Consider the following 24,250-nt stretch of genomic DNA (forward strand, 5'->3'; position numbering starts at 1 on the left):
CGTTTCCTGGGAGGCTGCATGATTGTGGCCCCTACGGGAGTAAACTTGTTAGATCAAATCTCTTTGTCTTTTGGTATTGAAACTACAGACAATAGGACAGGCTGGGGGAGGATGTGAAAAGCAGCCAAGGGCTTTTTCCTGCTTGTTTTCATGTGGAGTGAAGGCTAATCCACCACTGTTTTTTTTTTTGGAGACGGAGTCTCGCTCTGTCACCCAGGCTGGAGTGCAGTGGCACGATCTCGGCTCACCGCAAGCTCCACCTGCCAGGTTCACACCATTGTCCTGTCTCAGCCTCCAGAGTAGCTGGCACTATAGGCGCCCACCACCACGCCTGAATCCACCACGCCTGAATCCACCACTGGTTTGACGGCAGGCTAAGCTTCATTATAAAGAGCTCAGTTGGTCAGCTCTTCACCCACCTAATGGTGGCCAGTCACGGTGGCTCACGCCTGTAATCCCAGCACTTTGGGAGGCTGAGGCGGGTGGATCACTTGAGGTCAGGAGTTAGAAACCAGCCTGGCCAACATGGTGAAACCCCGTCTCTACTAAAAATATGAAAGTTAGCCAGGCGTCGTGACAGGTGCCCATAATCCCAGCTATTCGGTAGGTGGAGGTTGCAGTGAGCTGAGATTGCACCATGCTGCTCCAGCCTGGGCGACAGAGCGAGATTCCGTCTCAAGAAAAAAAAAAAAACAACAAAAGAGAACGACCCGAGCAGATGTGCAGTCTCTGCTTTGTCCGTGGAGTTGTCCTGAAGGAAATCATGCTCTTTTCACAAAGTGGTGGTTCATTTTTTTTTTTTTCTTTTTTTTTGAATCTCGCTCTGTTGCCCAGGCTGAAGTACAGTGGTGTGATCTCAGCTCACTGCAACCTCTGCCTCCCGGGTTCAAGCAATTCTCCTGCCTCAGCCTCCTGAGTACCTGGGATTATAGGCACCTGCCACCACACCCGGCTAATTTTTGTATTTTTAGTAGAGACAGGGTTTTGCCATGTTGGCCAGGCTGGTCTCAAACTCCTGACCTCATGGTCCACCTGCCTCGGCCTCCCAAAGGGCTGGGATTGCAGGCGTGAGCCACCGTGCCCAGCCATTAGGTGTTCTTCAGTCAGACATATGGTAGCCATGGTCCCGAGTGTGGTTATAAGGGGGCGACTCCTGGTGCAGGTGTGTTAGAGGCTGAGCTGATTGGCTTTTGTAAATTCTGGGGCCCGAGGATCTGCTCTGGAGATCTGTGCCTGCTGCCCTGTTGCGGCTTCCAGCCTGCACTGAGCCTTACTGGTCTTATCTCTTGCCTCACAGAGTGAAGATGTCTGGCTGGAAGCAGCCAGGTTGCAGCCTGGGGACACAGCCAAGGCCGTGGTAGCCCAAGCTGTCCGTCATCTCCCACAGTCTGTCAGGATTTACATCAGAGCAGCAGAGCTGGAAACGGACATTCGTGCAAAGAAGCGGGTTCTTCGGAAAGGTGAGCCTCCCTCGGAGGTGCTGCTTTCTCCCTCCTTGGGGCCCCTCCTCTCAGCAGCTTTCCTGCTCCTGGCTCAGGCTTTTGGTGAGAGTGGATAAGGAACCAGGGACATTTTTCAGGCCTTTTCTTGGGTTGGGTTGCCTCTGCCCTTGGACCCCCATGGGGGAGGGATACTGTGGTGGGCAAGTTCCCATCCTGGAAGGGATGCTTGGGTTGAGCCCTCACTCCTGCCTTTTTCCAGCGTGTGATCTTGGATGCTTGGGCGGTCACTCTGTGGTCCAGGCTTCCCTCATCTGCAGGGTGAGAACAATGGTAGCTCACAGCCTGTGTCCTGGGGCTCTGGAGATGGTCTGTGTGAAGAGCTGAGCCGGCACCTGGCACGTGCAGACCCTTTGTGGGTGTTACTCATTTTCTCTCCTGAGAAGGCACCAGAGCCACACGTTGATTGAACTCTTTCCTGCTGCTGACGAGGCTGTGCCTCCTGCTCCCGCGAGGCAGCGTGTGCCGTCAGCTCAGGTCAGATAACGACAGACGGCGTGCCTACCAGGGAACCTGATTCCATCCAGGGATTCCTGCCAGGGTAGAGCTTTTGTGGGTAGTTTGTTTATTTTTCTTACTGTGGATTCATAAAAGGAGCACTGTTTCTCCTGTCACTGCAAGTGTGTAGTAGATGCTGCTCTTGAACTGGGTCCAGAACAAGTGCTAGTCAGGGGGCTGTTCTGAAGCTAATCTGTGCAGGTGGCTTCTTTTTTTTCATTTTTTGTTTTTTTTCTTTCTTTTTTTTTTTTTTTTTGAGATGGAGTCTCGCCCTGTCGCCCAGGCTGGAGTGCAGTGGCGTGATCTCGGCTCACTGCAAGCTCCGCCTCCCGGGTTCACACCATTCTCCTGCCTCAGCCTCCCGAGTAGCTGGGACTACAGGCGCCTGCCACCACGCCTGGCTAATTTCTTTTTGTATTTTTAGTAGAGATGGGGTTTCACTGTGTTATCCAGGATGGTCTCGATCTCTTGACCTTGTGATCTGCCTGCCTCGGCCTCCCAAAGTGCTGGGATTCCAGGCGTGAGCCACTGCACCTGGCCTATGCAGGTGGCTTCTATCCATTTTTTTTTTTTTAGACAGAGTCTCGCTTTGTCGCCCAGGCTGGAGTACAGGGGCACGATCTTGGCTCACTGCAGCCTCTGCCTCCCGGGTTCAAGTGATTCTCCTGCCTCAGCCTCCCGAGTAGCCGGGATTACAGGTGTGCGCCTCCACGCCTGGCCAATTTTTGTATTTTTAGTAGAGATGGGGTTTCCCCATGTTGGCCGGGCTGGTCTCAAACTCCTGACCACAAGTGATCCTCCTGCCTTGGCCTCCCAAAGTGCAGGGATTACAGGCGTGAGCCCCTGTGCCTGGCCTTTTCTTTTCTTTTCTTTTTTTTTTTTTTGAGATGGAGTCTCACTTTGTCCCCCAGGCTGGAGTGCAATGGCACCATCTTGGCTCACTGCAACCTCCGCCTCCTGGGTTTAAGCAATCCTCTTGCCTCAGCCTTCTGAGTAGCTGGGACTACAGGCACCTGCCACCACGCCTGCTTAATTTTTGTATTTTTAGTAGAGACGGGGTTTCCCTGTGTTGACCAGGCTGGTCTTGAACTTCTCACCTCAAGTGATCCACCCACCTCGACCTCCCAAAGTGCTGGGATTACAGGCGTGAGCCACTGTGCCCGGCCAGATTTTTTTTTTTTTTTTTGAGACAGCGTCTTGCTCTGTCACCCAGGCTGGAGTGCAGTGGCGCGATCTTGGCTCACTGCAGCCACCACCTCCCAGGCTCAGGCGATCCTCCCAGCTTAGCCTCCCAAGTAGCTGGGAGTATAGGTCCCACCCCCACGCCCAGCTAGTTTTAATTTTTGGTAGAGATGGGATCTTGCTGTGTTGTCCAAGCTTGTCTCAAACTCCCATCCTCAAGTGATCCTCCTGCCTTGATCTCCCAGAGAGCTGGGATTACAGGCATCAGCCATCGCATCCAGCCTATTCTTCCTGAATTTATAGCCTAGGAAAAATAAAGTGTATTTTATGGAATCAAGGGCAGTTTTCAGTGAGAGCTTTCCAGCTCTTGTTTTTTCAAATGTCTTTAAGCGAAATATCCCATTGAGGCTTCTGTGCTGATAGGACCGTGCAGATGAGGGCTATTTGGTAGAAAGCCCCTTATCAAATATAGTTTCATTCACTTACTATCCACGTCTGTTAGAAGACAGGTGAAGGCTGCTTGCCTGTGATGCACGTTCCCCCGACCCTGTGCACTCACATGTGAACGTGCTTTCCTCTGTCGGGGCTGGTTTCTTGACCGCAGCCCAGCTGCTCAGTGAATGCTCAGAGACAGCCTCTTTTATTTTTTTTTATTGAGACAGAGTCTCGCTCTGTCGCCCAGGCTGGAGTGCAGTGGCACGACCTCGGCTCTCTGCAAGCTCCGCCTCCCAGGTTCACGCCATTCTCCTGCCTCAGCCCCCCAAGTAGCTGGGACTACAGGCGCCCGCCACCAGGCCTGGCTAATTTTTTTTTGTATTTTTAGTAGAGATGGGGTTTCACCATGTTAGCCAGGATGGTCTTGATCTCCTGACCTCATGACCCACCCGCCTCGGCCTCTCAAAGTGCTGGGATTACAGGTGTGAGCCACCGCGCCTGGCCAGAGACAGCGTCTTATAATGAGGCCAGGAACAGAAAGTTAGCACCTGTCTGGGTTTGTAGAAATCAGTTTATCTTTTTTCAGCTAGGAAGAAATAGTTCTTTGATGAAGAGCCCATGAAAGTCTGGGTAATTAGTATTGTTTACTTAGAAAAGCTCTATTGAATTCTTCCTGCCACAGTTTGATGAATGATCATGAATGTCTTTGTGGCCACTCCCTGCTCACCACCAGATTGTCTGGGTTCATTTCCAGTTGGTTTGGATTTGGAGATGGGAGTATGCTGTTGGAGGCGGGGGCCTTCGGGGAGTGTTGAGGGACTGTGTTTCTACGGCTGTCCTCTCAGGGAGTGGCCTCCTGGCTGTGCTCTCTCAGGCAGAGAAGCTGGGCTAAGGTGGAATGAACCCAGGATCTCCAGGATGGCCTTTGCAGCTGCCCTAATACTGGTCCTGGCCTGCCCTTTCCCAAGAGCGTTTCCAAAAACTGTATTCTTTTCCTGGGGTGAAGCCCAGCACTGCTTCATTTGGTTATTAGCAAACACTTACACATTGCTTGAAGGGTCTGGTTTTTGAAATTAAGATGACAGCTACTTCCACTGGTGACTTAGGACACCTGCCAGCCAGGGAGCCTGGCAGTGCATGGTCTCTGTGAGCTCTGGGTCGCTGTTGGGCTCAGCTGACACCTTAGTCCTTTGTTGGGAGAATAGGCGTTTTGGGTGCTGATCTTGAGACCTGAGGAGGCTGAGTAACCTTAGGCATGGTGCTTGGCCTCTGAGCTTCCATGTCTTCCTCTGTAAAAGGGAAGAGGGCTTTCAGGATTGGGGAGGGTGCAGCATGTGAGCTTCCTGGCCAGGGTGGGGTGTCCCACGTGCAGAGTCCCCTGGGGAGGCCCGACTGGCAGCTCCCCTACAATAATGCACTCACATGCTGTGTACTCCGCTAGTTAATGCAGATGTGTGGAAGTGGAGTTATTTTACACTAACGCCATATGCTCTGGCCTGTGAAGCGTGGCATCCTTCAGCGGCCATCGCCAGCGTGTCCCTCTGGGGGCACAGGAATGGCACAGTTCAGGTTGAGGGTCTTCCCTGCAGTCACGTGGCCCCCGGAGAGCATGTTGGTCACGTCTTCATGGCTGTGTCTAGCATTCAGAATACTCTTTTCCTGTTCTAGGCCAACTTCAGGGGTGTGTGCTTCCTCCACATACATTGGCTGGTTGTGGTGCTTCCTCCGCTTCTGCTCATAAAGTCACACTCCTTGAAGGCCGTTGTATCATGGTGTGCCATGTGGCTTCCGAAAGCACCTGGGGAAGGTGACCTTGTTTGTTTTAGTGCCATGCCTGTGGGCTGCTGATGAGATGCCATTGGAGATATGTCAGCTCTCTCCCAAAACTTGAAGACACAGAGTCCTGGGAGTCGTAAGTTAATGACTCCATAAATTGAGTCCCGCATGAATATTCTCTTGTTTAGAGACGCGAAGTTCATCTCCACCAATGTACAAAGTATTAAGGGAAGTAGTTCATATTTAGACAAATAGAGCACTCATCTCCCACGCAGGCGAGGTGAGAGCGCACAGGAAAAACAACTGGGTCGTTCTGTGTCTTCTCTCTGTGCCTAGTCGCCTGGTTGGAGGTTAGGACTTTCTTTCTTTACTGCTGTGCCCTCTGCTGTCACCCTGCTCAGTCAGGGTTCTTGACCTGGATGAGTAACCCAAATCTCTTTTTTGTTTTAGACAGAGCCTCGTCCTATTGCCCAGGCTGGAGAGCAGTGTTGCAATCAGCTCACTGCAGCCTCAACCTCCTGGGCTGTAGTGATCCTCCTGCTTCTGGCTCTGGAGTAGCTGGGACCATAGGTACATACTACCATGCCCAGATGATTTTTATTTTGAGACAGGATCTTGCTCTGTTGCCTAGGCTGGAGTGCAGTGGCATGATCATGGGTCACTGAAGCCTCAACCTCCCAGACTCACACTATCCTCCAGTCTCAGCCTCCTGAATAGCTGGGACTCCAGGGACATACCACCATGCCTGGCTGAGTTTTTAATTTTTCAAAGAGACGAGGTCTCCCTGTGTCGTCCAGGCTGGTTTTAAACTCCTGGGCTCAAGTGATCCTCCCACCTCAGTCTCCCAAAATGCTGGGACTGCAGATGGGGGCCACTGTGCTCAGCCAGGACCCATATCTTTATCCCCAAAGGGTCTGACTTGTTGGTAGTTTTGCTTTTTTGGTGGCTGTAGTTCCCATTAACTTTTACTGGTAGAAGCAGAAATACTAAACTGTTTTTAGGACCGGCCTCTAGATAGTCTCCCACAGTGGGTGGCAGCAACTCAGGCTCGCTTTGGGAGTCAGGGTTAGCCTCTCCAGCCAGGGCTGGTACATGAGGAGGCCAGAGGGAGCTGTGGTCTGCATCCTGGTTGGCACATACTCCCTTTGGAGTAGCTCGTAGCTTGCTCTTTTTTTTTTTTTTTTGAGACTGAGTCTCGCTCTGTTGCCCAGGCTAGAGTGCAGTGGCGCGATCTCGGCTCACTGCAACCTCCGCCTCCTGGGTTCAAGGAAGTCTGTTGCCTCAGCCTCCCAAGTAGATGGGATTACAGGCACCTGCCACCACACCCGACTAATTTTTGTATTTTTAATAGAGATGGGGTTTGGTTTCACTGTGTTGGCCAGGCTGGTCTCGAACTCCTGACCTCATGATCCACCCGCTTCAGCCTCCCAAAGTGCTGGGATTACAAATGTGAGCCACCACACCCGGCCTTTGGACCAGCTCTCTTGACAGGAGGGTCCAAGGAGGCGGAGACGGGACTCTTGGCAGCGGAAACGGGACTTGTGGCAGCGAAGATGGGACTTGAGCCATTCAGACATCACTGTTTATTCCTAGACCCGTGTGTTCTGGCTGTGAGATCCAGCCGGGATTGGTGTCTATTCACAGCATTTGTGGCATCCTACTGGGCTGCCAGGCCATGGCTCTGAGTGACGGGCGCATGGTAAGACCATGTTCTGCCTGAATCAGTGAATTCACATAGCTTCGTCTTCTGGCCGTCTTTCAGTTGGTCAAGTGGACATCCAGATAATAAGGCCAGGGGTGTCAGTGCCAGTGTGCTGTGCAGAACCATGCGTAAACCACAGCAGACTTTTGTCTTCTCAGTCCCTTGACCCTAAGGGACTCCCCAGAGGTTGTCAGTGTGGGCTGAGGGAGGAAAGCGGTTGAGCAGCCACCAGTGCAGGAGGCGTCTGCCCCATAGCTTAGGCAGCTGTGCTGCACCTGCCTTCCTTCCACACCATCTCCTGGGTGCCATTTCCACCCTTTGAGGCCACTGCTGCATCTGCCCAACCTTGTGGTTTGGTCTGTCAGTAACACCCGGAGTGGGCAGCAGGTTGCTCAGTCATTTTATGTCCCTTAGCTGAGTGTTCATTCCCTGCCAGGGCCTCACAGCCAGCCTGGGGCTGTTTCTCAGCAGGAGAGCAGGTACCTGCAGGAGAGCGCAGCTAGCTCACTTGCCCTCTCCCCTCCCGGCCTCCCCTCCCCTCTGCCTCCCGTCCCCTCTTCCCCTCCCCGCCTCCGCTTCCCTCCCTGCCTCCCCTCCCCTGCCCTGCCCTTTTCCTCTTTTTTTTTTTGAGACTGAGTCTCCCTCTTTTGCCTAGGCTGGAGCTGGAGTTCAGTGGTGCAGTTTTGGCTCACTGCAACCTCCACCTCCTGGGCTCAAGCGATTCTCCCACCTCTGCCTCCCAGCTAGCTGGAACCACAAGTACATGCCACCACGCCCAGCTAATTTTTGTATTTTTTGTAGAGACAGGGTTTCGCCATGTTGTCCAGGCTAGTCTCGAATTCCTGGGCTCCAGCGATCCTCCCACCTCAGCCTCCCAAAATGCTGGGATTATAGGTGTGAACCACCACAATCAGCTGCCTGGCCTAATTTCTTTTTCTTTTTCTTTTCTTTTTTTTTGAGTTGGAGTCTCTCTCTGTCACCCAGGCTAGAGTGCAGTGTCACAGTCTCAGCTTATTGCACCTGCGCCTGCTGGGTTCAAGCGATTCTCCTGCCTCAGCCTCCCCAGTAGCTGGGATTACAGGTGCATGCCACCATACCTGGCTAATCTTTGTATTTTTAGTAGCGACAAGGTTTCACTGTGTTGGCCAGGCTGGTCTCGAACTCCTGACCTCAGGTGATCTGCCCACTTCGACCTCCCAAAGTGCTGGGATTACAGGCGTGAGCTACGGGCTGTACCTGGCCCGGCCTAATTTCTTAACATCATTAAATGTCTACTGCATTCATATTTTTCCAGCTGTCATGTCAGTACCTGCACGGGCACATGCATGCATAACCACATGCACACATGGTTGGTTTGAATCAGGATCTAAGCAAAGTCTGAACATTGCCGTTTGGTTGATGTCTTCTCTGGGTTTGTTGATGGAATTGGGTTGTTTTTCCTTGAGATTCCTCACATCAGGGTTTGCTCACTGCAGCCTGTGAGATTGTTTCATGTGGGTCTCGTTTCCTGTATCCTCTGTTTCCTGTATCCTCTTGTAAATTGGAAGGTAGATTTGGAGACTCATAAGAGTAAGCTTTGTGTTTTTTTTTTTCTTTTTTTTATCAAGGAAGTATTCGTGGCAATGCAAGCAGTGTCAGGAGCTGCAGAGGCTGTCACTGCTCAGTGGCCCCAGTGTCCTTCATGGAGTTCTCCACAGCCTTTCAGCTCCTGCCTTTGGCAGTGGCTGGTGACCCGTGCCCGCATCTGTTCCTTCATTAGGGTGTGCAAAACGGTGACATTATAATTAGGTCACTCTTTTTGCTTTTATTGCCAGAATTATTCTTAAGAGAAGAATTTTCCTATATCCATGATTTGGTTATTCTGAGTTTATTTGGGAAAGACAGAATAGATATTTGATTTGCTTCCTTTCAACTTTCGGGATGATGAGTTGATTCTCTAGCATTCTCCAAAGGTGACTAATGGTCTCTTGGAGCTTTGTTATGAACTATTGAATGCTGTGGTATTTCATGGGTTTGAATACATTGCAGGTAATATTCTTAATATGCTTATTGACCTTCAGACTCTCTGATCATTGTCCAGTGGAAGTCTCTTCTAGTTTGCTCTTGAATTTTTTTTAAGTTTTAGGTATTTTTATTTAAGGGAAAACATGTAATAATGAGGTATTTTAGGTCGGGCGTGGTGGCTCATGCCTGTAATCCCAGCACTTTGGGAGGCCGAGGCGTGCGGATCATGCGGTCAAGAGATCAAACCATCCTAGCCAACATGGTGAAACCTGTCTCTGCTAAAATTTCAAAAATTAGCTGGGTATGGTGGCTGCACGCCTGTACTCAGCTACTTGGGAGGCTGAGGCAGGAGAATCGCTTGAACCCGGGTGGCAGAGGTTGCAGTGAGCCGAGATCACGCCACTGCACTCCAGCCTGGCGACAGAGCGAGACTCCATCGCAAAAAAAAAAAAAAAAAAAAAAGAGGTATTTCAGACACTGGCATTTTTTCGTAAATATTTGAAGTGAATTACGTAGATCTTAAGTGTGCAGTTTGATGTCTTCACAAGTGCATGCACCCGTGTAACCCACACTCGACCAAGGCATAGAGCATTTCCAGGGTGGGCACCGTGGCTGACGCCCATAATCCCAGCACTTTGGGAAGCCGAAGCGGGCGGATCACTTGAGATCAGGAGTTTGAGACCAGCCTGGCCAATATGGTGAAACCCCATCCCTACTAAAAATACAAAAATTAGCCAGGCGTGGTGGTGCGCACCTGTAGTCCCAGCTACCTTAGAGGCTGAGACAGGAGAATCTCTGAACCCAGGAAGCGGAGGTAGCAGTCAGCTGAGATTGTGCCATTGTACTCCAGCCTGGGCAATAGAATGAGACTCTGTCTCAAAACAAAAACAAAAACATTTCCATCCCCGCAGAAAGTCCCCTGGTGCCTCTCAATCAATCCATACTATCCCCATTCGTTGGCAGTCATGCTTCTGACTTATTTTACCAAGATTAGTTTTGCCTGTTTTCAGACGTCACATAAAGGGAGTCATGTAGTATAAACTGTTTTGGGACTGGTTTCTTTTGTTCAGCATGTTTTTGAGGTTCATTCCCGTGGTCACTGGTTTCCTGAGTGCTGTTGATATGACCCTGGCAGTCTTCAGTCACTTCCTTGCTTTCTGCTACCACAAGATGCTCTGTTTGTCCTTGTTTGTGTCTGCCCCAGACCTGAAGGAAGCCACATAAAGGGCAGGTGTGTGGTCCCTGACTGTCAACCAGGGAAGTCCGTCTCATCCTGACCAGCAGCATGCTCACCACATGAGCCTCCTGTTTTTATCTCCTTTTCTGTGACATGGTTTCTCGTTTGACCTTTCCTAGCCCTCGAGCATGTTCCAAACTCGGTTCGCTTGTGGAAAGCAGCCGTTGAGCTGGAAGAACCTGAAGATGCTAGAATCATGCTGAGCCGAGCTGTGGAGTGCTGCCCCACCAGCGTGGAGGTGAGTCTGGCGGGCTCAGGGCCACCAGAGCCCAAAGTGGCCAAGGCCTGAGCCGAGGTTCAGTGTCTGGAAGTGATGATATAAGTGGAGCACTGAGCTCACTCAGGCTGCAATTTCTGGGAGCAGAAGGCCGTGTGGAACCCCAGGATGCCGTTCTGTACACAGCCGCTAGGCAGGGTGGTCAGTGGCCTCAGCTAGCTGTGCTCTTAACGGACGTGCAGGGAGAATCTTAGCTCATACCTGACCACTGCAGAAAATTCTCTGTTGGACAGTTGCTCGGGGGCCATTTCCTCTCAGCAGCCCAGAGTTTGTCATGGGAGCCAAAGGTGGCAGTGTGATAGAAAACATTGCTTTCTGTCAGCTCCGCATGACTGCTCTTTGCCTCCAAGCTAAGTGGGATTTCTTTGGTTTTAAGCATTCCAGTTCACAGCATTCTGTGCAGTGATTTTTAGTCTTGGTTTTATGATACCTAGTATGTCTTTAATTATCCTAAGGGGTATTGTGAAATTCTCCAAACAACATTAATCTTATTTTATTTACATAAAAATGAATAAAGCCCGTACACATCTTAGGGATGGAATGCTGCAGAACCAAGGGTCTGGGAACTTCAGGAGGCTGAACACCCTTCTGTGTATTTAGCCTGTGAGGGCAGTAGCCTCATCCTGCTCGTCTGTGCCAGCCCCTGGTATCAGGTCTGGCGTGCTGTGTGCCTGGAGGCTGTGTTTGTGAACATTCAACTGAGAATCTTTTGATGCTCACGAGAGTCACTAAATGAGTCAGAAGCATAAAGGAACAGTTGGTCAGGTGAGAAGTGCTGCTGTGGACACTTCTCAGGCCATGTTCAGATGGTTCTCGAGAGCTAAGAAAGAATGTGGTGGCCAACGCTGGAGGGTGGGTCGCTGTCTGGCCTGCAGCTGTCCCCCCAGCACAGTGTCCTCTCCTTTTTCTCGTGTCCTCTCCGCGTAGCTCTGGCTTGCTCTGGCAAGGCTGGAGACCTATGAAAATGCCCGCAAGGTCTTGAACAAGGCGCGGGAGAACATTCCTACAGACCGACATATCTGGATCACGGCTGCTAAGCTGGAGGAAGCCAATGGGAACACGCAGATGGTGGAGAAGATCATCGACCGAGCCATCACCTCTCTGCGGGCCAACGGTGTGGAGATCAACCGTGAGCAGTGGATCCAGGTGGGCCGCAGGCGGGTGTCGTGGTGTCTGCTTTAACAGTGCACATGCAGCACGTGAGAGTCCCACGCAGGACTGGGGGTTGCTGGATGGTACTGGGGAGTCCTGTGCCGAACCAGAAGCAGGCACAGGTGTGAATGGGCCCTGAGGGACCTGGGCATGCCCACTGTCGCTCTTGATGGATTCAGGCCTGGAGTTCGTCTTGGGGTGAACACTTCAGAAGCCCTTTCAGTGTGTGCACACCTTTGCTAGTAGAAATGATACACCTACGAGAGGAGGACAGGAAGTCTCATGGCTTCTTTCTTTGCTAGTAAAAATGATACACCTATGAGAGGAGGACAGGAAGTCTCATGGCTTCTTTTACTCTTCCCCTCTCCCCCACACCCTTTTTTTTTTTTTTTTTTTTTTTGAGAGGGAGTCTTTCTGTCACCCAGGCTAGAGGGCTAGAGTGCAGTGGCACGATCTTGGCTTACTGCAACCTCCACCTCCTGGGTTCAAGCAGTTCTACGTCAGCCAGCTGAGTAGCTGGGATTACAGGCACCCGCCACCATACCCAGCTAATTTTTGTATTTTTAGAAGAGACAGAGTTTCACCATGTTGGCCAGGTTGGTCTCGAACTCCTGACCTCAAGCAATCTGCCCGCCTTGGTCTTCCCTGTCTTCTATCTTTGTCTGTAGACTTAAGGCTATAGAAAAGTTTCCAAAGATGATCTAACTTAGGAAGTAGGGCTTGGGTTCCCTCTAATGCCTTCTTCTAAGGAGTCACCCACTGAGTTATGTTTCTCTCAAGAAAAATAAATAATGAAATTACTATTTTCTGTTTTATTTTATGACAGTTTGTCTTTCTTTCCTTCCTTCCTTCCTTCTTTCCTTCTTTCTTTCCTTCTTTCTTTCTTGAGACAGGGTCTCGCCGTGTTGCTCAGGCCGGAGTGCAGTGGTGCAGTCATGGCTCACTGCATCCTTGACCTGGGCTCAAGCAATCCTCCCGCCTTAACCTCCCAAGTGGCTGGGACTACAGGCATGTGCCACCATGCTTGGCCAATTTTTTTATTTTTATTTTTTGTCTTGTTATGCTGCCCAGGCTGGTCTTAAACTCCTAGCCTTAAGCAATCCTGCCACTTCAGCCTCCCAAAGTGTTGAGATTACAGGCATCAGCTGCCATGCCCAGCATATGACAGGTTATTAAGCTATAATTAGCGTTCTACAGAGTCCACCCATTTAAAGTTTACGATTCAGTGGTTTTAGTATATTCACAGAGCTAGGCGCTGTCACCACAATCCTAGAACCTTCTTATCACCCCAGAAAGAAATCCTGTGTCCGTGAGTTGTTGCTCCCCATTTTCATACCTCTGTAGCCTTTTGTTTTTGTTTTTGTTTTTTTTTTGAGACAGGGTGGGTCTCTGTCTCCCAAGCTGGAGTGTATGGTGCAATCAATCTTGGCTCTCTGCCACATTTGCTTCCTGGGCTCAAGCAATTCTCCTGCCTCAGCCTCCTGAGTAGCTGGGACTACAGGCATGCGCCACCACACCTGGCTAATTGTTTTCTATTTTTTGTGGAGACGCGGTTTTGCCATGTTGTTCAGGCTGGTCTCAAACTCCTGAGCTCAGATGATCCACCTGCCTCGGCCTCCCAAAGTGCTGGGATTACAAGCGTGAGCCACCGTGCCTGTCTAACCTTGTTTTTTTACTTTCTTTCTCTATACATTTTTTCCTGGACATTTTATATACAGATGTTCAACTTATGGGCTTATATCCTGATAAACCCATTGTAAGTTGAAAATATCATAAGTCTAAAATGGATTTGAGGCTGGGTGCTGTGGCTCACACCTATAATCTCAGCACATTGCGGGGCTGAGGCGGGTGGATCACTTGAGGTCAGGAGTTTGAGACCAGCCTGGCCAACATGGTAAAACCCTGTCTCTACTAAAGATACAAAAAAATTAGCCAGGCATGATGGCGGGCACCTATAATTCCAGCTACTCAGGAGGCTGAGGCAGGAGAATTGCTTGAACCTGGCGGAGGCAGAGGTTGCAGTGAGCCGAGATCGTGACACTGTACTCCAGCCTGGGCAAAAGAGCGAGACTCTGTCTCAAAAAATAAATACAATAAAATGAAATAAAATGCATGTGATACACCTAACCTACTGAACTTTACAGCTTAGCTTAGCCTGCCTACGTCAAACATGCTCAGAACACCTACCTTAGCCTACAGTTGGGCAGAGTCATCGAACGTAAAGTGTTGAATAACTCACGTAATTTATTGAATGCTACGATGAAAGTGAAAAACAAACTGGTGGTTTGAGTCAAAGTATTGCTTCTACTGAGCGTGATGGCTTTTGCATCGTCCGACACCGTGAGTGGAATCACACGACACGTGGTCTTTTGTGACTGGCCTTAACTTAGTGTGTTTTCAGGGTTCCTCCATGTTGTAGCATGGAGGTATTGAAATCCTTTGCCTACTTTTACGTTGGATTGTGTCTTTATTATGGTCTATGTATTATTTTTGTCTGTTGTTTTATTATTGAGTTCTAAGAGATGTTTTTATATATTCTGGATATATTGTCACTTATCAGAGACATGATTTGCAAATACAGATGGTCCTTGACTTCCCATGGTTTGACTTTACCGTGGTTCAAAAGCAGTTTGCATTCAGTAGAAACTGTACATGGAGGAAGAGCCAGCACCTTTGCTGCAGGCCCTGAGGGTCTGGGTGCTGGGTCCTTGCCCCATGCATTCTTCTCACCACTGACCTTTGTGCCAGCGTCTCTGCCTCAGATCCTTGCTCTTGGCTCTGCTTTCTGTCTGGGATGGTTTTCTGGTGCTGGCAGGGCCCTGGGAGGGTCTGGGAGGCATGTGGCTCCGGTTGCACTTTGCTCGCGGTCCATGTCGTGGTCCCCCATGTTGGCATGCCGCAGTGGTGCCTGTGCTCCTGCACCCTGTTGCTCTGGCTGGGTTATTGTTCTCTTGTTGGTAGACACATTCTCTTGCACACATGGGAATATATTTGTCACATGAATGCCTTAAAGTAGAACTGCTGGGTCAAATATGTGCCTGTTTTATTTTGATAGAGAATGAGAAATTGCCCTCCATAGAGATATGTGCTTCTTTGCAGTATAAGATTTATGCCCCCCTTCACCAAGTGAGCCAGTCAGCACGTTTCAATGTTGCTCATCTGATACGTGCACAATGGTACTTAGAATAGTTTAATTAGCATCTTGAAAATAAGAATAGGGGCTGGGTGTGGTGGCTTATGCACTAATCCCAGCACTTTGGGAGGCTAAAGCAGGAGGGTTACTTGAGACCAGGAGTTTAACACCAGCCTAGGCAACATAAGGAGACCCTGTATCTATGAAACATAATGTACCATTGGGCATGGTGGTGCATGTCTGTGCTACTCGGGAGGCTGAGGTGAGAGTATCCCTTGAGCCTGGGAGTTGGAAGCTGCAGTGAACTATGATTGTACCACAGCACTTCAGCCTGAGTGACAGGGAGAGACCTTGACTCTCTCTTTTTTTTTTTTTTTTTTTTTTCCCGAGACGTAGTCTTGCTCCGTTGCCCAGGCTGGAGTGGAGTGGCGTGATCTTGGCTTACTGCAACCTCCACCTCCCGGGTTCAAGTGATTCTCCTGCCTCGGCTTCTCGAGTAAGCTGGGATTACGGGCACCCACCACCATGCCTGGCTAATTTTTGTATTTTATTTTTTAGTAGAGACAGGGTTTCACCAGGTTGGCCAGGCTGGTCTCGAACTCCTGACCACATGATCCACCCTCCTTGACCTCCCAAAGTGCTGGGATTACAGGTGTGAGCCCCCGCACCTGGCTGAGACCTTGTCTCTTAAAAAAATAAAATAAAAAGGCTTTACATTTCTTTTCACATGTTTAAAAGTTGTTTGTATTTTTATTTTCTAGTGAACAGTGTGCCTATGTCCTTTGTGACATTTCTCTATTGTTTTTTCTGATTGGCGTGCAGTAGACTCACTTCCTCAGATCCCCAGTAGGCAGTGTCAGCATCTTGTGCTGATGTCTGTCAGTTTTAACCATTCAGGAACTCCGTACTCCCCGTTGGGAATCTGCAGCTCTGATTTCCAAAATCAAAAATAAGTTTTGTGTTCCTCTTTCAGGATGCCGAGGAATGTGACAGGGCTGGGAGTGTGGCCACCTGCCAGGCCGTCATGCGTGCCGTGATTGGGATTGGGATTGAGGAGGAAGATCGGAAGCATACCTGGATGGAGGATGCTGACAGTGTGAGTTGGCAACAGGGGCCTTTGTCCGTAATATGGAGTCTCTGCTTGTGGGAACAGCAGGCACCTTATAAACTACTAGGCTATTTTAAAACTCTTTTTTTTTTTTAAATCTGAGACGGGGTCTTGCTCTGTCGCCCAGGCTGGAGTGCAGTGGCGCTATCTCAGCTCACTACAACCTCCACCTCCTGGGTTCACGCCATTCTCCTGCCTCAGCCTCCCGAGTAGCTGGGACTACAGGCATGTGCCACCACGCCCAGCTAATTTTTTGTATTTTTAGTAGAGACGGGGTTTCACCGTGTTAGCCAGGATGGTCTTAATCTCCTGACCTCGTGATCCACCCCACCTTGGCTTCCCAAAGTGCTGTGATCACAGGCGTGAGCCACCGCGCCCGGCCTCCCAGAGTGCTGGGATCACAGGCGTGAGCCGCCGCGCCCGGCCTCCCACGGTGCTGGGATCACAGGCGTGAGCCGCCGCGCCCGGCCTCCCACGGTGCTGGGATCACAGGCGTGAGCCGCCGCGCCCGGCCGCAGATTTGCTTTCTTACTCTGTTCGCTCTCATGTACTTACCTCTTATGTTTTTTTCTGGAACTGTTTGACAATGAGTGAGTTGCAGGTGTGGTGCCCTTTACCTTACACACGTTGGTATTTCTTTAAAACAGGACCTTCTCTTACACAGCCATAGCTCAGTTATCAAAATCAGGACATTGATGTTGGGACAGTGCTGTCAGCTAACTTCAGACCTTACTCAAATCCCACCCACAGGCTGGGCGTGGGGCCGACGCCTGTAATTCCAGCACTTTGGGAGGCCGAGATGGGCAGATCGCTTGAGCTCGGGAGTTTGAAACCAGCCTGGGCAACATGGCAGAACACCATCTTTACAGAAACAAAAGCCAGGCATGGTGGTGCACGCTTGTAGTCCCAGCTACTCAGGAGGCTGAGGTGGGAGGATCACTTGAGCTCAGGAGTTTGAGGCCGTAGTGAGCTGTGATTGCGCCACTGCACTTCAGCCTGAGTGACAGCAAGACCCTATCTCAAAAAAAGAAAAAGTCTCACCCGTTGTCTCTGTGTCCTTTTAGCAGAAGAAAAAACCAACTGTCTTCTGTGAGGAATACAGGGTCATCCTCAGGCTAGTCTGGAAGAGAGCCTCAGCCTTTGTTGTTCCTGAGTGTGAATTTTTTGAGGACCACGGGCCAGTGATGCTGTAGACTCCTCTTTCATCTGGTTCTCTGTAGACTCCTCTTTCATCTGGTTCTCTGTGGTGTCTCCTCCGGGTTGGGTTGAGGCTTCTTGGTGCATCATACGGAGAGGTGTGCACCTGTTCAACTCCGACCGTCTGGTGCGGGCAGTGGCTGCAGGTGTTTCCACTGTATGGTTGCTGTTTGTTTCTTTGTTATTATTAATAAGTATTTTGAGGATCCATTAATGATGCTTCTTGGCCTGAATCAGTTATTTCTGTGGTGTTTGCTAAATGGTGATTTTTTAAAAATCTTTTTTTATATATTAAATTTTTTTTGTAGAAACAGTATCTCACTATGTTGTCCAGGCTGGTTTCGAACTCCTGGCCTCAAGTGATCCCACCTCAGCCTCCCAAAGTATGTAGGATTACAGGCGTGTCACTGTGCCTGGCCACACCTGCATAATGATTTTGTGAACAGTTTCTCTTACATTTTATTAGTTGGAATTCTACAGTAACGAAGAGCTTCACTTTCTCCTTCATCCGTGTGCGTTCACTTCCTTCCATCTGGATTGGGCAATGGCTCCTCCTTTGGTCCTTGGAATCAGACCCCACTGCTGGCATTGACCGTGTGATACACACATGATTCTTTTGCACCCCGTGTGGCGTGACCCAGAGCTTGTGTGCCGGCTGGGCCATGCTCCTGCCCCATGTATGCTGAAATACACACATCAATCCTTAGGTGAGTTAAGACGCAGGGCAGCGGTAATAGTTTTTGTTGTTGGTTTTTTTTTTTTTTTTTTTTTTGGGACAGAGTCTCACTCTGTCTCCTAGGCTGGAGTCCAGTGGCACGATCTCGGCTCACTGCAACCTCCGCCTCCCAGGTTCAAGGGTTCAAGCAATTCTCCTGCCTCAGCCTCCTGAGTAGCTGGGACTACAGGTGCCTGCCACCACACCTGGCTAATTTTTATATTTTTTATAGAGATGAGGTTTTGCCATGTTGGCCAGGCTGGTCTCGAACTCCTGACTTCAGGCCATCCACCTGCCTCAGCCTCCCAGAGCCACTGCTCCTGGCCTGTTTTTCTCTTATTATTTTGTCATCTCTTTCACATACACTGGAGTAAGCACAGCTGTTTTTCAAAGTGCTCGTGATGCTGGAGTAAGGAGGACAGTGTTTTCTGTGCCCAGAAGTGTGCTGTGGTGCTGCTTCCCTCCCGGACACCAGGGCCCTGGGCACAGCATCACTTGATCCTGTGGGTGTTCAGGCCACTCTCGGGTTGCTTGTGAAGGTCCAAGGAGGCGATGGAGAGTCTGAAATGCTTTGTCACCAACCCTCAGGACTTGGATCAGAAATCACAGAGAGGGGCATAGACCAGAGTGCTCTATCCAGGGCCTGACCCTCACCGGCATCCTCCCTGACCCCCTCAGATGGTCCTGGTCAGGACACAGTGCCTGAGGCAGGGCCCTTGCTGGTTTCTGTGCTGGTTGAGTCAGACTGAAGCCATGTGACTTGGGAGGCATCAGGTCTGAGTGAAGAAATCTCAGTGACATCCCCACTCCTCGTCCTCCTGACCCATTTTCATGCTGGGGCTCCTTAACTGGGAGGCTCACTGTTGTCCCTTCCTCTCGTAGAAGGCAGCTGTTCCTCTGGGAAGTGTTCTTGGGTGCCCCTGTGTGGGGACTTGGACGGCTTTGAGCTGCCAGTCCAGATCTTTGCCATTGTCATGTTCACAGTTGCAAAACTTTGTTCCTGACCCACTTCCTGGTGGCCTCTCACTTACCTTCAGCAACAAACTCCTTCTTGGTACAAGAATCCTTTCAGCGGCCGGGCGCAGTGGCTCATGCCTGGAATCCCAGCACTTTTGGGAGGCCGAGGTGGGTGGATCACTTGAGGTCAGGAGTTCGAGACCAGCCTGGCCAACATGGTGAAACCTCGTCTCTACTAAAAATACAGAAATTAGCGGTGTGGTGGCAGGCGCTTGTAATCCCAGCTACTTGGGAGGCTGAGGCAGGAGAACTGCTTGAACCTGGGAGGTGGAGGTTTCAGGGAGCTGAGATCGCGCCACTGCGCTCCAGCCTGGGTGACAAAGCGAGACTCTGTCTTAAAAAAAAAATCCTTTCAGCATCTGCAGGGCGCAGAGGACGGTGACTTGCCCCTGTGTGAGGCTGAGTAGGAACAGGTGTCTGAACCTGGCCCAGTGAGTCTCCAGGTGTCATGATCGCCAGTCAGACGAACCCCCAGAGGCTTTAGCGCTGCAAATGGTGACTGGCTTTTTTGTTTTCTTTTGTTGTTGATGCTAACCAAAAGATAAAATCATTCTTGAGTATAGGGAAAAAAAAAGCCTGAAGAAAATAGAACTGTGTTTACTGTAGTTCTGTTGAGTGGATGGGTTTTTTCCTCTTTGTATTCACTTGTCTTTTACAGGTTTCTAATTAATGTAACTTTTTATCATGGTAAATATATACTATACCTAATTTTTTTTTTTTTTTGAGACAAGGTCTCTCTCTGTCGCCCAGGCTGGAGCGCAATGGCGCAATCTTGGCACCCTGCAACCTCCGCCTCCTGGGTTCAAGCAATTTTCATGCCTCAGCCTCCCAAGTAGCTGGGATTACAGCCATGCACTACCATGCCCAGCTAGTTTTTGTATTTTTAGTAGAGACAGGGTTTTACCATGTTGGTCAGGCTGATCTCAAACTCCTGACTTCAGGTGATCCACCCAGCTTGGCCTCCCAGGGTGCTGGGATTACAGGCGTGAGCCACCGCTGTGGCCACTATACCTGATTTTTAAAAAAGAAACCAATATGTTTGATCTGCAGTTACAGCATGTGTGTGTGTGTGTACACGTACATATGCCTGGGCCACAGCCCTCTGTGTGTGTGTGCACTTGTATGTGCGTATGGCTCGGCCACAGCCCCGTATCTGTGTGTGCGTGTGTGCGTGCACGTATGCCTATGCCTCGGCCACAGCCCCGTGCGTGTGTGTGTGTGTGTGTGCATGTATGCATATGCCTCAGCCACAGCCGTGTGTCTGTGTGTGCGTGTGTGTGCATGTGTGTGCATGTATGTGTATGCCTGAGCCACAGCCCTGTGTCTGTGTGTGCGTGTGTGTGCACGTATGCATATTCCTCGGCCACAGCCCCCGTGTGTGTGTGTGCATGTATGCGTATGCCTCAGCCACAGCCCTGTGTCTGTGTGTGTGTGTGCATGTATGCATATGCCTCAGCCACAGCCCCGTGTCTGTGTGTGCGTGTGTCTGTGTGTGTGCATGTATGCATATGCCTCAGCCACAGCCCCGTGTCTGTGTGTGCATGTGTGTTTGTGTGTGTGCATGCACATATGCATATGCCTCAGCCACAGCCCCGTGTCTGTGTGTGCGTGTGTGTGCACGTATGCATATGCCTCAGCCACAGCCCCGTGTGTATGCGTGTGTGTGTGCACGTATGCATATGCCTCGGCCACAGCCCTGTGTGTGTGCGTGTGTATGCGTGCACGTATGCATATGCCTCGGCCACAGCCCTGTGTGTGTGCATGTGTATGCGTGCACGTATGCGTATGCGTGCACGTATGCATATGCCTCAGCCACAGCCCCGTGTCTGTGTGTGTATGTGTGCACATATGCATATGCCTCAGCCACAGCCCCGTGTGTGTGCGTGTGTGTGTGTGTGCACGTATGCATATGCCTCGGCCACAGCCCTGTGTGTGTGTGTGTGCGTGCACGTATGCATATGCCTCAGCCACAGCCCTGTGTGTGCGTGTGTGTGCACACCTCCATCACCTGCAGCTAGTGACTTGTGCACCTCTCGCAGGCCAAGGAAGCAGCAAGCAGCCCCATGTGCCCCTTTTTCAGTGTTCTTGTTTCTTGTCCTCATCCTCAGGCTTGTCTCTTTCATGTACACTGGAGTAAGCACAGCTGTTTTTCAAAGTGCTTGTAATGCTGGAGTAAGAACTACAGTGTTTTCTGTGCCCAGAAGTAGGTTTCCCAGTCCTGGATTGTGGTTCTACTTTCTTTCTGGAGGGGGAGGACAGAGTGTGACTCTGTCGCCCAGGCTGGAGTGCAGTGGCGTGATCTCGGCTCACTGCAACCTTTGCCTTCTGGGTTCAAGTGAATCTCCTGCCTCAGACTGCCGAATAGCCGGGATTACAGGCGCATGCCACCACGTCTGGTTAATTTTTGTATTTTTAGTAGAGATAGGGTTTCACTATGTAAGTTAGGCTGGTCTCAAACTCCTGACTTCAGATGATCCACCCGCCTCGGCCTCCCAAAGTGCTGAGATTACAGGCGTGAGCCACCGCACCTGGCCTGGATTGTGGTTCTAATTAGATAAAACACTGTGGTACACCTTCTAGCAGATATCATCTTTGAGAATCGTATGAGCCTGGGGAGGGCATCATGCCACTTGTTCTGTGGCCAGTGCTGGGCTGCCCATTCTCATGTCTGTCTCTCTGCTCTAGTGTGTAGCCCACAATGCCCTGGAGTGTGCACGAGCCATCTACGCCTACGCCCTGCAGGTGTTCCCCAGCAAGAAGAGTGTGTGGCTGCGCGCCGCGTACTTCGAGAAGAACCATGGCACTCGGTATGTGGTGGGACCCACCTGCCCAAGGGTGCTAATGAAACCTCCAGCTCCATTTGTGTAGCCCTGAATTTAAACCTCTCATGTCTACTCATCCAGTCTTGTGCCCATTTGAGGTCTGGCCCTCTGGTTGTGATGAAGGATTTTATGGCATTTGGGACTTTGCAACTGGATCCATCTTTATAGCCCCTTCTGGGACAGCAATGATACTGTTTTCTAGTTGAGAAACAAGGAACCCCGGGGGCCCGTCCTGCTAAGTGTCCTGTAGCCTGAGGAGTGGCCTGGGTGTAGACTTGAGGCTGGAGCCCGCGTGGCCCATGGCCGAGCACTGGCTGCAGCGGTGGGTGGGGCAGCATCTGGGCTCAGGCAGGCATATTTTCCATTTAAGCTGTGCTGGCTTTGGGTTTTGACTGGTTTTTGTGCTCAGAGGAGGTCCTTGACAATTTTATTTAACTGTACTCTTTAATTGAAAACATCTTTCAGGTCCGCTTTATTGGCTGTAAATGCTGATTAAATTTGGCGTTGCAGTTTATTGTTTTAAATGGGTAGCTCTCAAGGGCATTGGGCTCGTGTCCCCACGCACCCTCTGTCTGTCCTTTCCCAGGTCCTCGGGTGATGCTCCCTGTACCAGGTGAGGACAGGCCCTGCTGGTTTCACTGGGGCTACAGCTGAGAATGTTGAGCCATTGTCTCTTTGCTTTTCTGGTGTGATTTAATCTCAACCTCTTCAGGGCGTCTTTCCATGTGTCCTCCTGAAGACCTGGCCCCCTCCCCATGCCCACCAGCTGGTCTGTGTTTGGGAGTGATCTCCTTTGGGGATGTTTTGAAATGGCTGCCATGGTGCCCCTCTGTAGAAGGTCACCTGGGGCAGTCTGAGTGAAGAACAGGGCGGTGCCAGGTGTAGGCTGAGATCTCTCGGCCCGTGACCTGAATATGAACTGCTGCCCTTGACCCCTGGGCACAGTGGGCAGTGCCCTCCGACTTCCCTGCCTTCTCCCGAGTGCATGCTTGCAGGGATGGGGAGAGGCAGTAGTGCTGGGGAGCTGGTCCTCTGGAGAGCACGGTTGCTTTGCTGGCCCTTGCTCCACACAGTGTGATTGTGTGTGGTCACTTTGTCTTGCTGTCACACTCACTGAGGCCCAAAGGGGTCATTGATGTGACTGAGGGTGGTGGGCCACATGAGAGTCCAGGAGCGTCAGACCTGATGCCCAAGGCTGGCAGTTTTGCTCAATAGTGACCTGAAATCACTTTCTTCCTATAAGATAATTCTTTTGGATGCCAGGAGAGTCAACCTGGGATCATAATCTTTATCAGTGGGTCCGGGGTGCGCTTGTGCTCTGTGGTTCAAGATGAAAAGGCCTCCCCTGTCACAGACTGAGGTTATTGCTGCTTCCAGGACACACGGCTGTAAAAGGTTCTCTTGTGAAGTTCGTCTCTCCAGCTCTGCTATTTAAACAATGCATTCCTTTGTAGAACCCTCTTCAGTAGTTGATTTTAGAACCTTTATGGAGAGGAAAGATTTCCCCACACTCTCCCCATTGTAAAATCTGGTCAATCATTTATAGCATCGAACTTTGGAGCAGTAACTGTCTTCCTGGCGCGCCCACGCCGTGGCTGAGTGTGATGTGTGTTCTGGTTTATGGCCCTGCCTCTGGTGACCGTGGCCTCTTATCTTGCAGGGAGTCCCTGGAAGCACTCCTGCAGAGGGCTGTGGCCCACTGCCCCAAAGCAGAGGTGCTGTGGCTCATGGGCGCCAAGTCCAAGTGGCTGGCAGGGGATGTGCCTGCAGCAAGGAGCATCCTGGCCCTGGCCTTCCAGGTGGGTGAGGGTTGCCTGTGCGGTGAGGGGCCTGTGCACACAGGAGTTGACCTGGGTGCTGACTGGGGCCTGAAAATCTCCCACATACAATGTGGCACGTGCTGTTGTTGGGGTGCACTGGGGTCCAGGGGCTGCTCCACAGGAGCAGGGGCCGTGAAGGGGCCCGAGAGCAGGAAAGCAGCCCACCTGGCAGATACTTACCTCTCGGTCCCCCTACTCAGTGTGACCACGGGTAAATGTTTCAGAACATGGAACACGGGGTCACACAGGCTGAGGGCGCCCTTATGTGAATGGATGTATTCAGACAGCCTCACTGAGCCAGGCCTGAGGGTGCCTGGTTGTCATGAGGGGGGTGTGTGTTTTTTTTAAGTACCTTGTCTTTATTTTCACATATAACATCCTAATAGTTTATAACATGCTTTTTAATAAGCTATAGAATGCTATATAAAAGTCTGTTACTGTAGCTCAGGCTAATATCATAGAGTGTGCCCTTCTTTGAGCAAATACCATGAGAGGGGACTGGCCTGGGTTTAACCTTTTGCTCTCAGCTGCCTGTTTGAGATGGCATCACTCCTGTGAGTAACTGCAGCGTGCCCTCCACCTGCCCGCTCTCTGCCTGTCAGGTGGCTTTCCTTCCACCCGCTCTCTTGGGCGGCTGTGCTGATTAGGACGCATTCAGACAGCCCTGGGCACCAGG

At 50.7% G+C, this 24,250-nt stretch overlaps 1 protein-coding gene across 1 annotated transcript in view; it reads left to right on the top strand.

Moving 5' to 3' along the window:
• Nucleotides 1-24,250, top strand: part of PRPF6 (pre-mRNA processing factor 6) — a 49,946-nt gene that overhangs the window by 18,199 nt on the left and 7,497 nt on the right. The window contains exons 9-14 of the mRNA XM_016938284.4: nucleotides 1,298-1,460; nucleotides 10,453-10,571; nucleotides 11,538-11,756; nucleotides 15,869-15,991; nucleotides 21,618-21,739; nucleotides 23,415-23,553. Coding sequence (XP_016793773.1) covers nucleotides 1,298-1,460; nucleotides 10,453-10,571; nucleotides 11,538-11,756; nucleotides 15,869-15,991; nucleotides 21,618-21,739; nucleotides 23,415-23,553 — 885 coding nt within the window. The remainder of the gene's footprint in view (nucleotides 1-1,297; nucleotides 1,461-10,452; nucleotides 10,572-11,537; nucleotides 11,757-15,868; nucleotides 15,992-21,617; nucleotides 21,740-23,414; nucleotides 23,554-24,250) is intronic.

Source organism: Pan troglodytes, chromosome 21 (genome assembly GCF_028858775.2).
Source record: "Pan troglodytes isolate AG18354 chromosome 21, NHGRI_mPanTro3-v2.0_pri, whole genome shotgun sequence".
NCBI lineage: Eukaryota > Metazoa > Chordata > Mammalia > Primates > Hominidae > Pan > Pan troglodytes.